General features: G+C 40.9%; 1 protein-coding gene across 2 annotated transcripts; it reads left to right on the forward strand.

Annotated features, from left to right (window-relative positions):
- Window positions 1-1,203: 1,203 nt before the first annotated feature.
- Window positions 1,204-14,766, forward strand: PRMT5 (protein arginine methyltransferase 5). Of its 2 annotated transcripts, none has more exons than XM_072150506.1 (17): window positions 1,204-1,289; window positions 2,905-3,023; window positions 3,892-3,977; window positions 6,900-7,034; window positions 7,112-7,230; window positions 7,308-7,357; window positions 7,470-7,633; window positions 7,935-8,096; window positions 8,253-8,330; window positions 8,647-8,705; window positions 9,156-9,278; window positions 9,363-9,538; window positions 11,121-11,230; window positions 11,610-11,703; window positions 12,023-12,139; window positions 12,230-12,294; window positions 14,409-14,766. In XM_072150506.1, exons 2-17 carry the CDS (start codon window positions 2,921-2,923, stop codon window positions 14,559-14,561), a joined length of 1,794 nt encoding a protein of 597 aa, XP_072006607.1. In that variant the 5' UTR covers window positions 1,204-1,289; window positions 2,905-2,920; the 3' UTR covers window positions 14,562-14,766. The 2 variants fall into 2 exon arrangements, with proteins under 2 accessions (XP_072006607.1, XP_072006600.1); XM_072150499.1 differs by lacking the exon at window positions 1,204-1,289 and adding an exon at window positions 1,360-1,519.
- Window positions 14,767-22,060: the final 7,294 nt, after the last annotated feature.

The following is a 22,060-nucleotide window of genomic DNA, read 5'->3' on the forward strand; positions in this document are numbered from 1 at the left end:
AGTGCATCCATTTTTTATATATATCTCTCAAAGGGGCCATAGTTACAATGAGCTCATCAAACTGTGCAAGAGTGGCAGCGCTCACCTCTCCTGCGTCCTTCATTGGGGAAAAAAATCAGAGGTGAAGCGCAGAAGATATGCTGCAGAATCATGAGTTCATAGTTCTTTCTATTGCCACTTATCCGCTGTGTCGGCATCTGTTGTTGAAGCATAAGGATAATAAACACAGTGATGTCACAATCCAGGGACAACATACAAGTAATGTAACAGTAAAGATTACCAACCTCTCAAAACTTGCCCCTTGCCCTGCTCCATATCCCACTAGCTAGTATTCCCACACCATATAATGCTTAGATCAATGACCCTACTGTATATTCTCAGCCGTTCCCACTCCCCTCCTAATGTTGTCCCTTTCTCTCTCTCCTCCCTCTCATCCCCCCCCCCCCCCCTTACTGCTTTCCCTCTCTCCTCCACTTGTTATTATGCTTTATTGGTATAATAGACAAGTGATGTCACAGTACAGGGATACGATACAAGTGGTGGAACAGTACAGATATACATGCAGTGATGTCACAATACAGGGATAATGTACATGTGGTGGAACATTACAGCTATTATACACAGTGATGTCACAGTACAGGGATACGATGCAAGTGGTGGAACAGTACAGATATAATGCACACAGTGAGGTCTCAAACAGGGATTTGATGCAAGTGGTGGAACAGTACAGATGTAATACACACAGTGATGTCACAAGACAGGGATAATGTACAGGAGGTGAAACAGTACAGATATACATACAGTGATGTCACAGTACAGGGATGAGATACAAGTGGTGGAACAGTAAAATTAACACTAAAATTAGATTAAACCCAGTAAAGGATCTTATCTATGTATAAAGAAATTTCATAGTTAAAACAAGTACGCTTCAAATATACATGAGTCAGAAAGGATTGTTGTGATCTTCATTTACGCTAAAAAGTAAAAAAAAATGTCAATTCGAGCCAGCCAGGAGTCGAACCTAGAATCTTCTGATCCGTAGTCAGACGCGTTATCCATTGCGCCACTGGCCCCTTGACATGTACTGACTGATCAATCAGATCCTATGAGGGGAATTCCTGCTAACGTGATTGGTTTGCTTGACCGTTGCTATGGTTTTGTATGGGCGTGTTCCCATACGAAGAATACGCCAGTGCCTTTAAACGGAACGCCCCTTTTCTGCTAACAGCATCCTGATAGGCACCTGCTGCTTCTGCTATACCAACACCCCATTACGTTCTTGAACAGAGGTAGCTAGAGCTGACGTGATTGGCTGCTCATTCACCGCACATTCTTCGTTACTATTGGATGACCGTGACAGTTGTCACAAGGGAGGGGTGTGGCTTGCCCAGCGCGCGTGGAGTGATTCTCTGTTCAAGATGGCGTCAGCGGGCAGCGGGGGAGGCCGGGTGTCTAGCGGTCGGGATCTTAGCTGCGTCCCTGATGTGGCCGAGACCCTGGGGGCTGTTGCTAAGCAGGGGTGAGACTGCGCTACGTTCTGGTCACGTGGGTGGGGAATAAGGGGACATGTGCATGTGATATGTAGGTTTGGCACACATGGAGCATCACCAGTGCACGGCGTGCCGGTGCCTGTGCCCGCAGCCATGTGCTCAGGAGATAGATATTATACACAGCTGCCCTCAGGTACTCCCTGAGGTGATGCTCGTCACTCATTCATCAACAAGGCCAGACCGCCATTGATACTTATTATAAGGCGGCCGTGTCCCGTTACCTTCACCGCTCCTGCCAGTATCACTAGTGGTAACACTAACATTGTGAACTGTTTGTTCCTCCATTCACAAAGTATGGGAATTCTTCTATAAAGTGTGTGGTAGTGCAGGCTGTGCTTGTGTCACCCCGTCACGGGTGCCTGGCAGTGCAGGACATGATATATTACCAGAACAGTAATTCCACAACCACTAGTGCTAGGATTTATACGTATTCACACACTAACATTGTCCATACATGTGGGGCTTTAGAGTATGTGTAAGGCTGCATTCACACACACACACACGTATGGGGGACATATATACGTCCCCCATACACCTCCATGGCTTCACGGCACCGTACCGCTCAGTAGCCCGTAGAAAGATAGGACATGTCCTATCTTTCTACGGAATACGGCGCCGTGCGCTGTATATTCCTATGGAGAAGGGCGGGGGTGAGCAGCGCCGATGTATGCCTCCGGGCATATCCTAACAGGAAGCATCCAAAGCAAGTTCCAGTTCACACCTGCATCAGGCTTTCTGTTACGCTCTCTGGAGATTGTAATTGAAACTAAAAATGGAAGGTCCTCAGCTCCCTACGGACTTAAAAAGACATCCACCACCAGGGTGAAGGAATGTAAACCAAGCGCAATGATATACTGGTGTGTGCTCCCTCTGGCAGGATATGCTCTTTTTTTTAACTTCGTATGTCCTGAATTTTACAAAAAAAAGGGTCTTTTAAATATATGCAAATGAGTCTGGGCTTCTTAGTTGTTAATGGAGCGTTTTTAAAGCATTTTTTTTCTTAAAAACAGGGGTGTAAGAAGTTTGAAGAGCAGATCCTGTCAGAGGGGCACACACCAGTATGTCAGTCCTTCAGCCTGCTGGTATCTTTAATGGACGTTATGTTGCACATCAGTTATTAATAGCGGGGTATGCACATCAGCTATTAATAATGGAATGTGTAACGTTACCTGGCAAGCGCAGGTGTGAACCTGTCCTTACTGCGTTAAACATCTCTGATAATGTAAATAATCCCAATCTTGGTTTCTACTTCAGTACAGTAAGTGATTAAGTGAGAGTACATACAATCCTATCCAATGTACAATGTACTTAGTTTTTGGCACTACCTAGTGTACGGTTCTCACTCTTTCTGTAGCTTTGACTTCCTGTGTATGCCGATATTCCACCCTCGCTTTAAGAGAGAGTTCCATCTGGAGCCCGCCAAGTCTCGACCTGGACCACAGACTCGTTCAGATCTTCTCCTTTCTGGCAGAGGTGCGTTGTTGAATGGCTCCCCATATTTCTTTTATCTTAGAGTCTTGCAGAGGTAACACATTTCTCAATCTTATACAAGATTAATTGGGTCGTATCAGGCTTTGTAGTAATAATAGAGGTGAACTCCATTAGAAAGGAATAGCGTTTTCAGAAGGCCTCATGCACACTAACGTATGAAACTGGCTGTATATACATGTACCATACGGCCCCATCCATTTCAATGGCCATACTGTGTACTGTCCTATTGTGCATGTCCTATTCTCAAGTATTTTCATTCTGTACACCCTGTAGGGGAAGTGTAGGGAAACATATAAAATATGTGCTGCATATGTCTGTCCACTTTATATACATAGCATATCCATGGATATATATTCCATTATTCAAATTGTAATATATATTGATAATGTTTGGAATTTCATGCCTTTCATTAAGCTCCACAGTCCTCAGGTCGAAAACAGAACAGTCTGTCACCAAACACTGCGAGAGGGGGCTCACTACATGCTGTTCAATTACTATATGTACAGTAAGCTCATTTGAGTAAGCGGGTTCAGGGTTACATTTTTCGTCAAATAAGGGACCTGAAGATTTTTTGTATACGGTAGAAATACAACAGCGGGATCCATACTGGTGAATTGTGGAATACAGAAATATTGGCATTAGCACCATTTTGATCAGGTTCATCCTCCCAATGAATGATAGAGGCAGTTTCCACCTTCTCTAGAGCTTTAGTAATCATAGGTTGAATATTTAGGGACACTGATACCTAGACTTAATACATAGAGGAAACCATTTGTAATTGCCCAGTGTCAAAATTACCAGGGAGTGAAATTTATGGTATTCAATCTATAATTATATATTCTTCTTCCAGACTGGAACACCCTTATTGTGGGGAAGCTTTCCGAATGGATCAAAGCAGATTCAGAAATACCTTCAATTCGCAAAGCTTCAGAATCCGTAAGAGAAAATGCTAATTAGAGATTTTTCCATTTAGGATATTTTTCTACTATCCACAGAAAAGGATCATAAATGTGCGGTCATGCGGGATTTAACTGCTGGGACTCCCTGTCATTGGCAGAACAAGTGACTTGCAAGATCCTCTATTTCTATAGGAAATCTGGTGCACTTGGAGGATAATTGATCATAGAAGTCATGGCATGGTAGCTTGGGGGGAGTCCACACGATAGCATAGCAATTTACACTGGTACTATAGTGGATGAGTTTTAATTTAGTGGAGTAAATTCTGGTGAGGGCCACATTGTTATTATGCAACCCTTCCGGGGGACACCCTATAAACCAAAACCTTAGATGCTCCAAAAAGCAAAGTACAGAGCAAATACCCCCCAGAAACCACTAGTGCATAACACTGTATTTGTACAATAATTAACATAGACCCTAGAGCAGACTACAATACAGCGCACAAACAAGACGATAATAACGATGGAAATTGTCTGAACCCATGCAGCAGGTACATTACTGCCCCTTTGTACAGGAATACACCTACTATACTACTGCCCCCTATGTACAGGAATGTAACTACTGTACTATAATACTGCCCTCCTATGTACGGGAATATAACTACTATACTACTGCCCTCCTATGTGCAGGAGTAGAACTACTATACTACTGCCCTCCTATGTGCAGGAGTAGAACTACTATACTACTGCCCTCCTATGTGCAGGAGTAGAACTACTATAATACTGCCCTCCTATGTGCAGGAGTAGAACTACTATAATACTGCCCTCCTATGTGCAGGAGTAGAACTACTATAATACTGCCCTCCTATGTGCAGGAGTAGAACTACTATAATACTGCCCTCCTATGTGCAGGAGTAGAACTACTATAATACTGCCCTCCTATGTGCAGGAGTAGAACTACTATAATACTGCCCTCCTATGTGCAGGAGTAGAACTACTATAATACTGCCCTCCTATGTGCAGGAGTAGAACTACTATAATACTGCCCTCCTATGTGCAGGAGTAGAACTACTATAATACTGCCCTCCTATGTGCAGGAGTAGAACTACTATAATACTGCCCTCCTATGTGCAGGAGTAGAACTACTATAATACTGCCCTCCTATGTGCAGGAGTAGAACTACTATAATACTGCCCTCCTATGTGCAGGAGTAGAACTACTATAATACTGCCCTCCTATGTGCAGGAGTAGAACTACTATAATACTGCCCTCCTATGTGCAGGAGTAGAACTACTATAATACTGCCCTCCTATGTGCAGGAGTAGAACTACTATAATACTGCCCTCCTATGTGCAGGAGTAGAACTACTATAATACTGCCCTCCTATGTGCAGGAGTAGAACTACTATAATACTGCCCTCCTATGTGCAGGAGTAGAACTACTATAATACTGCCCTCCTATGTGCAGGAGTAGAACTACTATAATACTGCCCTCCTATGTGCAGGAGTAGAACTACTATAATACTGCCCTCCTATGTGCAGGAGTAGAACTACTATAATACTGCCCTCCTATGTGCAGGAGTAGAACTACTATAATACTGCCCTCCTATGTGCAGGAGTAGAACTACTATAATACTGCCCTCCTATGTGCAGGAGTAGAACTACTATAATACTGCCCTCCTATGTGCAGGAGTAGAACTACTATAATACTGCCCTCCTATGTGCAGGAGTAGAACTACTATAATACTGCCCTCCTATGTGCAGGAGTAGAACTATTATACAATATATAATCTAGTTCATCCCTCCACCCTGTCCTCAGGACCTTGAGCTGCCCGGCTGTATAGGGAATTGTGGTGAAAATGTAATAAAAGGGCAGCCCTATTGCTGCACTGGGGACTCAACCCAAGGGTCTGTGGGCCATGAGTTCTGCACCCCTGATCTAAACCATTATATTGTACCTGAGGGTGTATGTTTAAGGTATGCTGGTTTCTTTTGTGTTTAACTCCTGATATCTTGCTCTGCGTGCATGTGGAATTTGCTGGTCAGAATCTAGAACTGATGAACAGTACTCTGCATGTCAGTTCAGTTATGTGACTAGATGTATGGTTTTGTAAATCCCACATACAGTACGCACTGAGCGAGTTTCTTGGAATTAACACAACTCTTGTAGAATGGGCTTAAAGGGCATCTATCACCAGGATAAAAGATTGTAAACCAAGCATGCTGACATACTGGTGTGTGCCCCTTCTGGCAGGATTTGTTCTTTTACATTCTTAGGTCCCTTTTTTGATTGTGCAAATAAGCCTTAGGTGTCGGAGCCCCACAGGCTCATTTGCATAACGTTAAAGCCTTTTTGCCTTAAAAACAAGGGCATATGAAGCTTAAAGAAGATCAGATCCTGCCAGAGGGGGCACACACCATTATGTCAATGTGCTTGGTTTACAAGCTTTGATCCCGGTGGCAGATGTCATTCAAACGTTCTTATCAGTAAAATGAAATTGAATACAATTTTCCAGAATACTTTCTGTATCTTTTGCTTTTTGTTTTCTAGCTCTCTGTTTCAAATGGTAATAAATCTGCCCATGGTCATGTGATGTCACACAGGTGCAAGGCTCATTATATAATAAAGCTCTAATTTATCTGTGATGCTAACGAGCCGAGCTAATTACATGACCATGGACACTGCAAGTGAGCAAAGAATATTACTATTGGATGACAGCAAGCAGAGATCAGGAAATAGCCATAGTTAAAACAGCCTATAAGGCCAGCTGCACACCAACATGTCCATGTCTTATTGCCGCAAACACAAAGTCCCTAGCAACTTATTTTACTGAAACTGTACGGTGAACTTTGTTTAAAAAAAAAAATCTTATTTTAAAATGACTTTTCTTCAATTTAGCTCTCCTAAAATGAGATAAAGGTAGTAAGTTCAATGTTCCCTAAAATGGATATTATAATTGCAGGCTCTGCTACAGGAGTTAAATTTCTCGGCTTATCTGGGGCTTCCTGCATTTCTTATTCCAATTACTGAGGAGGAGAACACCAACTTGGCTCGGCTCCTCCTAAACCACATCCACACTGGCCATCATTCCACCATGGTACGTATACGCTGTTTATTGTCGTCACTGGTGGCTAACAGATAGTTGCAGTGATGTTTTTGTTTATTTTGCTTTAGTTCTGGATGAGGGTTCCACTTATGGCTTCCAATGATCTGCGGGACGACCTTATAGAAAATGAACCAGCGCACGATTGTGATGGTGAAGATAGTGTCGGAGAAGAAAGGACATGGATTTGGTAAGAAGGGAGACAGAGTAGGAACAGAGAGGCATCAGAAATGAATATTGCTGACTGGTGTCATTATTGCACTATAGGTGGCATAATTTCAGGACACTCTGTGATTACAACAAGAAAATAGCTTTGGGTGAGATGATTAATCTAATGCTCTAATCCTGAATATGTGATTTGGATAATCCCATCTGACAGTAATGCGGGCAGGACCACTGTAATGTTAATGTTGAATTACCTCTCTTTAGCTATTGAAGTTGGCGCAGATCTGCCAGGTATTAATGTGATAGATCGTTGGTTGGGTGAACCCATCAAGGCAGCTGTACTTCCAACCAGCATATTCCTCACTAACAAGAAAGGATTCCCAGTCCTGTCCAAACAACACCAGCGACTCATCTTTCGGCTATTTAAGGTAACTTTGGAGCAGTATATTTTTGGGGGTTACTAATACCAGGCTAAATAAAATACCTTTATAGCTTCACCCATGGGTCATGTGACCCGCCAGCAGGATACCAGATGTAAAAGCAAGTCCTACTGCCTGGGGGTCACCTGCAGCCCCCCCTTTACTACAGAGGTGGTTTACCCGTGCAAGTACAATATGGGTGAACCTATTAAGGTCCTGTACTAACCCTGGTAAATTTCTGTATTAGTGGCCAACCCCTTTCATTTGCCACATGGGTATATTGCCCTAACTTGTTTTATCTTGTCTCTAGCTGGAGGTGCAGTTTGTAATTTCTGGGTCACATCATCACTCCGAAAAAGATTTCTGTTCATACCTGCAATATCTAGAGTATTTGAGTCAAAATCGCCCCCCTCCAAATTCTTATGAGATGTTTGCAAAAGGCTATGAGGATTATTTACAGTCACCTCTCCAGGTAAGAGATGTACATATCAAGAGACCAGCAATAATTGCATTTTTTCCCTAATTGATTGTAGCATTGTGTTGGTTATTCTTGTGAATAAATCACTTGAGCAGATTACATTACCAGTTTGTTTTACAGAATTGTTCTTTTACTTGTTTCTCTCTACAGCCACTGATGGATAACCTAGAATCTCAAACCTATGAAGTTTTTGAGAAGGATCCCGTGAAATATTCACAATACCAACAGGTACGGTTCGATATGTCTGCTGTATGTTGTCATTTTTGCATATTAAGGTTCTAACTTGGCTGATCAGCAATATATGATCTCTTGTGATTATGGCATCATCATGCAACCATGCAACCTGCCACAAAAGATGACCCATACGCCTTCATTATTCTGCTATGAGAGGCAGAGTGAAAGTGCAATCCCTCGTCTCTTATGGGCAAGATCGCAATAATTGATCATGATGGCCATTATAGTGTATCCTAAATGTTTAAGTCAGATTTATTGACATTGCAAATGTTGCTGACTATGTGTAGCTAAAACATAACTTCCATTACAGGCGGTGTATAAATGTTTGCTGGACAGGGTTCCAGAGGAAGAAAAGGAAACTAACACACAGTAAGGTCTTATATTATTTGTGTTAGTTGTACATTGATTCTACATTCATAGGGTAACTTCTGTTGGCATCTTACTGAAATAAAAAAAAAATATATGAATTACAACTCCAGTTTATCCGTTACTGTTCTCTCTGCCAAAACACAATAAGAATGTGAATAGGCAGTGTGAAAAAAAAAATTAAACGGATTTGGTGTCTCCACAATGGAGAATGACGTTATTTAAACCTCATAGTGAACACTATACATTAAAGTGGTAATAAAATAATATTAAAAAGAAACAACAGATTTTTCCAATATCCTCCCAATCAACTCTGAAAACAAAGCCTTTGGTTGCAAAGTTTCTTGTAGTCACTACTTATTTATTTAAAGCATGTTGAAATGTTAGTGAACATGTGATGGATCCATACATCTACTTAGTCAGATATTTCAGCTAGTTTATATCCTTTTCTAGGATTTTGATGGTTCTTGGAGCAGGCCGAGGTCCTCTGGTGAATGCTTCACTAAGAGCTGCCAAGCAAGCTGAACGTTTAATAAAAGTGTATGCGGTGGAGAAAAATCCTAATGCTGTAATTACGTGAGTCAACAGCATTGAGACTTTTAAGAGTTATTCCAAATCTTGCACCTCAATCATTTTTTTTTTTTTTTTTCTCCAACCTAGGTTGGAAGGGTGGCGCTATGAAGAATGGGGTAGTCAGGTCACTGTGGTGTCCAGTGATATGAGAGAATGGAATCCTCCTGAAAAAGCAGATATTATTGTTAGTGAGCTCTTGGGATCTTTTGGAGACAATGAACTGTCCCCCGAATGTCTGGATGGAGCCCAGCACTTTCTTAAAGGTTTGACTTTGCTTAGTTTCTCTACACACATATATATTGACAACTGCATTGATTTGGACATTTCCTAAGAGACAGTGGAAGCAATTGCCTTAAATTTGCTTATTGTTTAATCAATGTGCATCTTGTTTAGGTTCAGTGAAAATCTAAAATTAGCAGCTTTAAAGGAAATTTCCATTTATCGCTTATCTCATGGAATCGATGATGCTATAAAATAGGTGGGGAGAGCTAGATGCAGAATCCTGGCCATATAACTTGAGGATATTCTCTGGGGAATTCCTCTTTGTAGCTAGGAAGGCGATCCCGCCTGCTTGCAGATCAGTAAGGACAAAGAGTCATACAACATAGACAGAAGACACAGAAACACCCTGGTGTATACACGCTTATCCTGATAGACCTATGCAAATGGTCAGTAACAGTTGTAGCATTTCACAGTAAATCAGAAAATATAGTAAATATACCAAGTAGTTGGCCGTGTGCAAATATTGCAGTACTCAGAGACCTAAACCAAAAATCAAAAACCAGGGAAGAGGAAAGAAAAACATTATAACCAAAAGCCAATGGAAAAGAAACCTTATCATCAAAAGCCAAATCCCCTCAAAAATATTATATCAAAAAGCACTGATCAGACAAAGGAATAAAAATTAACTACGATCTACCTGCGATGATTCCTGGAACCTGCAATCCGGACTGATCCACAAAGCGCCCCTCAGCTTAGGAAAGCAGTGAGTCAAGGGCTCACTTACCTAGGATATTAGCGTTACTCAACCAAGGGACTGCTCTTCCCGTTCAGTCTTCAGACCAGGGTTCAGGACCTTATTCGGGGCCTCCAAATTTTAATAGTAGTCCAATTTCAACCAGGCAGAAAGTAATTAAATAATATATATTGGCCAAATAACGTAGACACAAACAAGTATAGTTGTAGCCACGGAAATCTGATAAGACCCCTGTGTATCTTTGTTTTATACCCTTGTAAATATAGGAGGGCTTAGGTTTTACTTAAATAACTAAAGGCGGATTACCTCAAAAATAGACAAGAACATTGCAGAATCATGAAAATAGTACATAAACAGTATAACTGCCTAATAAGTCAAACATAGCAGAATAAGTAGACAAAGGTTATCATCATATTGTAATCAGACATCTAGTTATATTCCTAAACCCTTTCTCACAGAAAAGTGCGGTAAGATCAAGGCCAACCATTGTTTAACTAAGAAGTCACCACTTCCCTGTGTCATATACTTCCAGTCGGGACTACCTTCACTCTCACATATAGTGAAGAAGTTGATAATCTTATTGCATATAAAAGTAATGAAACCATAATGAACTCTCTATTGGCTATATTTAATCTAAGTAAAATGAATTACTTTAACAGGTCCAACCGTTAGGATGCCTATGATTGCATCCTTCCCTGTTCCCCTGGATGCATTCAACCTATAACTTGTCCCATATGTAGTGGATGGACATGCTCAACCTGACCGTTGTATTTGAGAATTGGAGATGACAAAATTTTAGGTCAACACTTTTAAGAGCCATATAAATGCTGCTCATAGAGATACTAATAACTTGATTCTTTTCTTTTCAGAGGGTGGTGTAAGTATTCCTGGGGAATATACCTCCTATTTGGCTCCTATATCTTCCTCAAAACTTTACAATGAAGTAAGGGCATGCAGAGAAAAGGACAGAGATCCAGAGGTGAGTTGGAAGTCATTGTAATCTTTTTCACTTCAGTCAAAACCTGGGTTAAGCAAATGTCTGCTCCTGAACCTCCGAGTTTAATAATGAGACCAAATCCGACAAACACTTGCCATATGTTCTATTGAATGACTTGCTGTCTATTCATACTATACTGCTGGGCCTAATGTGAGTGTGCAGAGACCATAAACCTTTCTTTCTGTTTTCCAAACCATGAGGGTGTATTCATGCGTATGTGATTAGATTAGATATTTTTATTCTTATACTTCTTTGTGTACTGAATTGTCCACTTGCTGCATAATATAAAATGGTGGATTTTTCTTCTTAATTGTAAAGTGTGCTATGGTGTCACAGCAGAATATTCTCTTTCACGTTACAGGCTCAGTTTGAGATGCCGTACGTTGTGAGGCTGCACAACTTCCACCAGCTTTCAGCTCCCTTACCCTGTTTCACTTTTCAACATCCCAATAAAGGTGAGTGTTTTTACAGTATTTCTCTAGTGAGTTTTATTTTTTAATAGTATTTCCATCTTGATCTTATTTCATGTATCCACACAATATATCGAAATGTTTGATAGTAAAATTAAACCTTGACACACAGCTCAGATTTATCCTGTAGCTGCTTGGGTTACTAAGTAAATATGCCTAATAGTCTTTGTGTGTATATGTTTATCACTTTAAGTCTTCTTTCTGGTTGGAAAAAGTGGTTTGTCCATACTGATGAATTTTGTAGCTAATATTGGTTTATACTTGGTTTGTGCTTCTGTCATAGATTATCATGTTTTCTCTGCAGATCCTGTGATTGACAACAACCGTTACTGCTGCCTAAAATATGACATAAAGCTTAATACTGTACTGCATGGATTTGCTGGCTACTTTCATACGACACTCTATAAGGATGTCACTCTAAGTTAGTATTTGATCTTTACAGCATAAGACTTTTTGGCTTTGTCGATTGAGCCTGCATAAATGTATTTTTCCTATTTATATCAATTTACAGGTATATGCCCAGAATCACATTCGCCAGGAATGTTTTCTTGGTTTCCCATTCTCTTTCCAATAAAGGTAAGGGGGTGTTCTGAATTGGAGTTCACTCAATAGGTCCAGGACCAGATCTTTCAATGCCTTATTAACACAGACAAATAAAGTCCACATAATGCTTGACATACTGGTAATATTGGGAATACTAATACCAGCTTTGAACTATTCACCATGTCATGATAGATCTTCTGTATAAGGAGAAAAAGCAAACCTTTGTTTCACAGAATTAAAACATGGGTCACCTCAGACCTTTAATGGGGTTGTCCACTTTCAGCAAATAATTATTGCTTGTGTAATGAAAAGTTATACAATTTTTCAATATATTTTCTGTATCAATTTATTTTGGTTTCCCAGATCTCTGCTTACTGTCATTCAACAGGAGGCTTCATTGTTTACTTCAGGTTGATAAATACTGGTCCCTGGTCATGTGATGTCACACAGATGCACGACTCGTTATATCACAGATGGAAATCCGAGCCGTTCATCTGTTTCACATTATATGACCATGGACCAGTTCTTAGCCACATGAAGTAAACCGTGAAGCTTGACCGCAAGCAGAGAACTAGGAAACCTAAAAACTTTTCATTGCAAGAACATTCTCAAAGATTATGAATGGACCACTTTAAGACATTTTGCCAGTTACATTGACTTGAAGTCTTACATTGGGTCCACTTCTACCAATAGCTATCACTGGAGAGGAGAATATTTAAGTGAGCTGCCCTTTTTGGTAGGGTGTTCTTTAAAATTTGAGAGGGAACAGTTATGGAACCCATGTTAAAATCGCTGTTGCTGCATGAGTAATTGTTTCTTAAAGAGAACCCGTCAGGCAAATTAACCCCTGAAACTAAATATGTTTTCATAAACTGCCATTCGAGAGCATTGCCTCTATCCCTTCATTGTCCCTCCACATGCCTGTAAACGTAAGCAATGAGGTCCTAAAGCTGTATGCAAATGACCTGTGAGATGTCCAATGAGTCATTATCATATTCAGCTGTCCAGCTTATTCATGAGTGGGAGGCACAGCCACACCCCCAGTGCTTGACTTGCAGCCTGTATAATGGTGTAATGGCTCCTCCATGTGCTTCCTGGTGCTGGCGCCCCCTGCACCCTGTGTGTATGAGATACTCCTATACACATGACTGACAGCCTGTATAATGGTGTAATGGCTCCTCCATGTGCTTCCTGGTACTGGCGCCCCCTGCAGCCTGTGTGTGTGTATGAGATACTCCTATACACATGACTGACAGCCTGTATAATGGTGTAATGGCCATGCCCCCTGCAGCCTGTGTGTGTATGAGAGATACAACAGCTCCAGACAGCCATGTTATAGCAGAACATGTCACGTACTTGTGTAGCTGATGTCTGTGCATTAGGAGGATGCGGCATGTCAGCAGATGCAGCACACACTAGCAATGCTTTACTATACATTACACACAGACATGAGCAGGGAGAGGGGAGGGGTAACAGGGGTGACATCACTGCCTCTGACCATGTGACCAGCCTCATTTACATAATAAAGAGATGATTTTACAATGATGAATTTATGAATTGACTAGATAAAGGCTGGGATGGGATCCTTGTGAGCTGCTCCAACAGGTAGTGGTGGCAGAAATAGTGAGAGAGACCTGATGACAGGTGTCCTTTAAGCCATTTTTTGTAGCTATTAAACCTGTTTGGCACTTTAGCATTTTCCCACAGTCGCCGCACCTTATCCATAAGGCCTCTTGCACACAAATATTTATTAGGATGCGTACTAGCTGTTTCAGCATCTAGCGCGCACACCCAAGGTGAGACTGTGGTTTCCATGGGCCTCTTTATGCATTTACTCCCTGGGACTCAAAACTCAAGGCAGGTCCTATTCTAGCCTGAGAATGGGAATCATTTCTCCATTCATCAGTGTATGCGTGGGCCACAAAAAATGGACTTTGGGTCCCTTGTTCGTGGCCTGTGAAAGTAGCCCAAGATGCAATTTCCACCTATTTAATGGAGATGAATGGAGCGTGTGACCATCTGCACAATCCTTCCAGCTAATACTTGTGTTGGGCCAGATTGACTCACTGATAATTTATAGATAACTTTAGACATAAGGTTGTGCATTGTTTTCATTGTATTTTTTTTTTTCTCATTTTATTTTGCAGCAACCCATTCCTTTACAAGAGGGAGATACAGTATGTGTACGGTTTTGGCGTTGTAACAATGGCAAGAAAGTCTGGTATGAGTGGGCTGTAACTTCTCCGAACTGCTCTGCAATTCACAACCCCACTGGTCGTTCCTACACTATTGGTCTGTGACCATCATGCAGGACAAAGGCTGTGATCTCTACTAGTAGCAGACTATTTAATACAGACCTTGTATGGATAGCTCCAGATTGAACTTCCTAGATTGTGGAGTATAGAACTTACCAGAAATCTTCTGTAAAACTTACATGGTTCCCTCTTAGTTCTTTTTTTATTATGTGATAATAGAAATAATAAAAACTTCTAAATGTTTACCTTATACGTGTGTGTGTGTGTGTGTGTGTGTGTGTGTTTTCATGGATTTAGAAAATTGGACATCTACGTTGGGCCTTAGACTTGGTGCTAAATTTACTTTATAGAAAACCTGTTAGCTTGCCATTGCCCACCCAATACTACCTTAACTTTTATAAGGTCCATGTGCGGCTTATCTTAAGTTTTATATATTGTAGCACACTGCAAAAATCTGCCTCTTCCCTCTAAGTTAAAGTCAAGGTGCTGTATAATCTAAAGAGGTTGGAGGATAGCAGTGGGGTTAAAAAGGTTGGCCACTTTACTCCTTTTTTTTGTAATGTGTGGGGGGCAGGATATTAGGTAATTTAGCAATATACATCTATTAAACGTGTGATGTACTAGTACGTACAGACCTTAATATGGTACATTGAAAACATCAAAAGTCGCAAATAATTACACCACCCACAGCTCCGAACACTGAAGTATGAAGAGGTTATTAGCGCCAGAAGACTGCAAAATTAAGAATTTTTTTTGTACAGGTTTTAATTTTTGTAACTGTATATAAACATTATAAAACCTATAAATGTGGTATACCTGTGATCTTACCGAACCAAAGAATAAAGTACACGAGTCATTTGGGACGCAAAGTGAAAGCCCTACAATCCAAGCCCACAAGAAACTGGCGCAAATGTTTTTTTTTTGTTTTTTTTTTTCTTACTAATTTCACTGCATTTGTAATTTTTTTTTCCAGCATCCCGGTGCATGGCATGGAATATTAAATACCGTCACTATGAAGTGCAATTTAATTTGTTATGCTTGGTGGTGGGCTCAGTCATTTTACATTTTGAAGTATTGGAGTAAAGGATCAGGTGTTGGTAAGCTGTTCTCACTATTGGAGGCTGCAATGTTTGTTCAGGCTGTGTTCACAAATTGCGTTTTGAAACTCATTACAACAGCTGAGAAGTGATTTGCCTAATTACATCACTGTTAACATTTGTTTACAAAGGTAAACATTTATGTAATTGGGCAAATCACCTCCTCAGCTGTTGTAATGCATTTCAAAACGCAACCAAAATGCAACGTGTGAATGCATCTTCAAAGATTTTTTTTTTCTCCTCTTATTATTATTATTATTATTATTATTGTGTTGTGCAAGAAACTTTCCAAACCTACAATAATGTGTAGTAACAGGAAGAGGCAGTAGATGGCGATAAATATCTATTCTTGGTGATTATGCAACTGGCTGATAAAACATAAGGCCTCTTCCACACTTGCGTTGCAGATAACGTCAGAGTCTGATCAGGGTGTGATCAGGGTTTGGTCAGTGATGAAAAAACTGACATTTATCTTCAGAGTTCAATTGTTTTTCAGTAAGTTTGTTCAGTTTTTCACGCTTTTTTTTTGTGTTTCCAATGCATCTTCAATGTGTTTCACGCGTGGGAAGAAGACTCGGGACTGAGGTCTATCTTTTCTATGTCAATTGATCAGTGAAAAACGCATTGCACTTGCATGTCTGAGTGCAAAGCATTTTTTTAATGCATCTCCATAGACTTGTATGGTGCGTCTTTTCACGCGTGTGAGATGCAAAAGTGGAGTATGCTGAGATTTTAACACGCGTTGAGCCCTCTTCATACACCCTTCATAGCTCTGTGGCGGATATATCCATTGCAGCGCATGAAGGGGTTATTCCCTGAACTTGAGTGGTTTTGCTCCAATAACAATTATAGCTGGGTGCAACACATTACACACTGAGCTTCCTGAACTGTCACGACAGGACTAATGAGCCTGAGCTGGATGACTCATTCACAGCAGCCGGGGGATGGTGCTGCGGACGATTACCTCTGCTTCTCAAGGAACACCGTAGTGATGGGAATTACGGCTCTTCATAATGAGCTCACTAAGAAGAGCTGGCTCCTGAACGGCTCCCTATTAAATATTTATGGGGCTAAAGGAGGTGTGGTGAGCCGTCTAGTGGCGGGGTTTAGTGAGCTGGCTCACGTTGTTCACACGAATGAGCGAACGACCCATCACTAGAACACAGTGATGAAGTATTCTCGCCTTATAGGCAGGATGACGCTGGAGCAGTGCATAATAAGGGTAAGAGGAGAGCACCGAGGCAGCCACAAGAGCCTCATTATCATAATTTTGTAATTGTTTTTCCAGCAAAACCACTCAGTTCAGGGATTAAACAAGATATGTTTCTGTATCGGTGTCGCTTCAGCATTCTCAAGGTATGTTTGGTTCACAATGCATAAAAATAAATGGTAGATTTCCTTTAATGCATAATATTTACTTGGCTCGGTTCCAGAGTGAGCAGTGCATTAATAGTCTGTATTTTCTATCAGCTGGAGTACAGTTATCTGGAAGCTCTGCTGCAAATTTGTACAAATAATCAGGAATGGTTAGAGCGAATACTTTGAGTCAGGGTCCCTTTACTGCCAGGGTTAGTAACTATTCTGACCCTGATGGCAGCCCTGCTCTTCATACCCTTTTACAGCATGCATATATTATTCCTGTTTGTTCTCAGGCAACACACACAGATCTAAGAAAATGTGAAAATCATTATGCTATTATGCAAAGTCCGAATTGTTACTTTTCACAATTTTAATAAAAAGAATAATCAAAGATTGCACATTTCCCAAACTGGTATAAATAAAAGAAAAAACTTTTTCAGCCCACCAAACATTGAAGAGATTGTCGAATGAGAACTGGTAGCACGGAGTATGAAGGTCGGGCCGCTCCGAGACAATGCAGAAAATGTATACAGGAACTCCAGCGAGGGTGAAAAAATAAGGTATCAAAAAAATATTTAGAAAAAACATATTAAAACCTAACTTTTAATCCCACGATTAAAAAGCCATGTGCACATGGAGGAGAGAAAAACCATGGCTTTTCTGTCCTCCATGTGCACATGGCTTTTTAATCGTGGGATTAAAAGTTAGGTTTTAATGTTTTTTCTAAATATTTTTTGATATCTTATTTTTTCACCCTCGCTGGAGTTCCTGTATACATTTTCTATAAATAAAAGGGTAAGCATCTCCTAAAAAAAAATAATTAAAGGGGTATTCCCACAAAGACGAGATTCTTAAATGTACTCTGGATAACAAAATAACACATTCTCTAATTCACTGTTATTAACAAGAATACTGCATTTCACAGATCTTTTTTTTTTTATATATATAATTCCGTTTATTGATGACAGACAGCAAAACAGGTCGTTACATAGAATGGCAACAATGTACATGTCATTTATGCAAGCTCAACAATAAATTCTACAAACACGACCAATGTGCGTGTCCGTCTTTTTTTTTCTATAGGAAATTAAAACAATACATAAAACAAACTAGCCCAGATGGTCTCTGGGAGAGCAGCAACAGGGTGGAAGAGGGGACAAACTAGGGGGGTATTGGGGCCTTTAAGCAGAGTGTAGGGAGTAGATGAAAGAAAGGGAGAGGGAGGTGTATACAATCTTTTGATTATGGTCGGGCATAGCAGATTCTCATGAATAGCTTCTCCTCTCTGCATCAAGTCCCTCACTTCTGCATTAGAAGACAAGCTCACACACAGACACTTCCTGCCTGCAAGCAGCATCATGCACAGACTTTCTCTACAAGCTACATATAAGATAAGGTCTTTATCCATGGGGGGGAGGCACTCTGTGTATGTAATAGCTCAGTTGTAGCATAGTTTGTGTGTGTCATATCCATCTCATGGATCTTGTCATCTCTGATCTGTCTCATCTCTCATTTTTTCTGTGTCAGATACTAGAATGTTCAGAAGCTAAATATAAGTGTAGATAAACCCTCGGCCATGATAATCTAAGCCCATTGTCAGCACACATTTCATAGAACAGATTAATCAGAAAGTGTCTGCTTAGAGAGTTCCCACCCACATTCTGGAATTTTACACTGACCATCACTGAGTGATAGGAGCTAAAACGGCAATAAAACTGATTCAAGTAAGAGATTAAACTGTATCTTTATTGTGTAAACATCACTATTGAAATTTGAGAACACCAAATGAATGAAAATGTTCTATTCGAATGTTTGTTGTTTTTTTTTTTTAAACTTTTTACAACTGGCTTTAGATAGCAGAAAGTGCAGGTCCCTAGTCATTTGGCGCCATTGCAGTTTCTCTTGTGGAGAAGGCAGTAACAGTTTATTACCCCTTCTTCCTGCCACATGCGGCATTATTCACTATGCAGTGAATAGAGGAGCCAAGAACTGCCTGAACAGACCCAGTTTAGCTATGCCCCAGACATATGCCCCCATAGGGAGTTGTTCCCCACTGTAGATGCCCCAGTTACAGTGGAAAACTTATATATAAAATAAATAGTGAAAATGACCCCTAGGGCAGTGTTCTACTATCGGGTCATCCCCCAAGACGGCCCGTGGAGTACCTGGCCCAGGGTGGTGGGCAATCTCTGGAAAAAAAAAAATACTCACCGACCCCGAGCAGTCCTCTCTTACTTCATTTCCGTGTTAACGCACCCTGGCAATAGAGCAGTGCATTATATCATAACATTGTGTCTGCCGACAATAGAGCCATACATTAATGCAAAAGAGAAAACTGCTGCGGGGGAATGGAGAAGGTGAGTATTTAGGGGAAAGAGGATGGCATGCTACAGGAGAGGGGACATTGAAACGGGGGCATGCTACAGGAGATGGTCCATTGGAGGGGGGCATGCTACAGGAGAGGGGACATTGGAAGGGGGCATGTTACAAGAGAGGGGACAATGGAAAGAGGGAATGCTACTGGAAGGGGGACAGCTACAGGAAAGGGGACAGTGGAAGCAGGGGAGGTTTGCCATACAGGAAAAGGGGACAATATAAGTGAGGTGGAGCTTTTTCACACAGGGAGTGGAAACATACATTTTTGGCTATGAGACAATGACACCAGACCCCATCCCCCCTGCCCACTGTCCCCTGGAAAAAAATTATGCTCAGAGCCGGACCCTGGGCAAAAAAAGGTTGGGGACCACTGCCTAGGGGTCTTAAGTTCAGGTTGACTGATTGTAGATGTACAACATTGCATGCTTGTTTCTTTATGGACTAATCAGAATAGTTTTTAGTGCATAATGAAAGGGCATATTTGCTGCTAAAACGACTTTTACAAAATATGTAAATGAGTCGGAGGTGCGCCTCTCTGCATCACCAGGTTTTAGTGTATGCACGTCCCACCGCTCTAACAGTACTAGGAGCCGGCAGGTGACATCAGAGGGCCGTCTGCTCTCTCCCTAGCTCCTTGGCCGGGAGCAGGAGGTACTGTTACAGCAGGGGTGCATGCATACAATAAAATCCATCAATGTCGAGAGGCCCTCAGACTGATTTCCATTTTTTGCTCCCCACCTTCAAAAATCGATAAATTCTTTATTTTTCCATGTACAGAGCTGAGTGTGGGCTTGTTTTCTGTGTAATAAATATTACTTTACAGTGATAGTATCTAATATTCCATGCCGTGTACTGCGAGGCCGGGGAAAAATTACAAATGTGAAATTGGCAAAACAAAACAAGTTTGCGCCACTTTTTTTGTTTAAATACATTTTTAAAAATTAAAACCTTTAGTACGAAAAGAAAATTCTTAAAATTGCCATCTTCTGGTGCTAATAACTTTTTTATACTACAATTTACAGATATGTGTCTCATCTTTTGTAGGATGAACAGCATTCAACAGCGGGAATAATCGTTTTTATATTTTAATAGCCGAGACATTTTGGGACGCGGTGATGCATAACATGTTTAACCCCTTAACGCTCAGCGTCCGATATATCGGACGCTGAGCTCAGTGACTTAGCGCTCAGCGTCCGATATATCGGACGCTGAGCCGATGCCGGTTCAGCTCAAGATTTGAGCCGAACCGGCATCTGGAAACACGGGGTGCCGGCTGTGACTGATAGCCGGCACCCCAGTGTAACACCCGCGATCGGAGTTGTCTCTGATCGCGGGTGATTAACCCGTTAAATGCCTTTCCCCCACGATCGGCCCCCCCGAATCATTTTCGGGGGGCACCGATCACTGCTACGGTATCACTGGGGTCCGATCTGGACCCCAGTGTTACCTGCAGGAACTGCCGGTAAGATGGCGTCTATGACGTCATCTTACTGGCAGAGTGCCACCCTATGCAAGTGCATAGGCTGACACTGATAATGCCCTGCAATACATAAGTATTGCAGGGTATTATTATGAACAAGCAATAAGATGATTGCTTGTTCATTTCCCATGGTGGAAAAAGTAAAAAAAAAAATTATTCAATAAAAAAATAAAGTAATAAATCACCAAAAATGCCCAAAAGCCCCAAAACATATAAAGAGACATATAACTAAAAAAAAAGTCTAAATCATAACACAAACCCCACATATATAGTATCACCGCGTCCGTAACAACCCGTAGAATAAAAATAAATAATTATTGAACCCGCACGATGAACGCCGTAAAAGAAAACTGTTATAAACCCTCCAAAAATTATGATTTTTACCTATTCAATCCCACAAAAAATGCTATAAAAAGTGATCAAAAAAACATATGTACTCTAGAATGATACTGGTGCAAAGTACAACGTGTCCCGCAAAAAACAAGCCATCAACCAGCTCCGTAGCCAAAAAAGTAACAATGTTATGCCACTTGGAAGATGGCAATACAAAAATGATATATTTTTCCCCACAATAGGGTTTTATTTTACAAATTTAGTAAAATGCAAGAAAATATATTCGTGTCTGGTATCCCCGTTATCGTATCGACCCATAGAATGAAGATAATATGATTATTAGTCTATACGGTGAACACCACAAAAAATAAAGTAAAAAAAACAGTAGAGAATTGATGCTTTTCTACTCCTGCTCTCAAAAAGAAGTTCCTAAATTTTCAACAATAGGTGATACCAACCCCAAAATGGTAACATTGGAAAAAGCATCTCATCCCGCAAAAAAAATGCCGTCACATGGCCCAAATAGCGCAAAAGCGAAAATTTTACAGCCTTCAAAAGAGGCCAATGAGGAAAGTAAAATCCTGGCAGCTGCAGGGTGCTCCTTCCCTTCTGCGCCTCACTGTGCCCCCATAAAACAAGTCACGGCCACATGTGGGGGGGTCTCTGCACTCGGGAGAAATTGTAGAACAAATTGTATGGTGGGTTTTGTATTTTTATCTTTTGGAAATGTGTAAATTTTAGGGCTAAATGAACGTATAACCGGCACAATTTGACTATTCTAAATTTCGCCTCCATTTTGATGTAATTACTATGAAGATCTCAAGGGGTTAACAATCTTCGTAAAATCTGTTTCTGATAGCTTGAGGGGTGCAGATTTGAAATTGGGTTGGTTATATGGG

The sequence above is a fragment of the Engystomops pustulosus genome, chromosome 1, assembly GCF_040894005.1.
Source record: "Engystomops pustulosus chromosome 1, aEngPut4.maternal, whole genome shotgun sequence".
Lineage (NCBI taxonomy): Eukaryota > Metazoa > Chordata > Amphibia > Anura > Leptodactylidae > Engystomops > Engystomops pustulosus.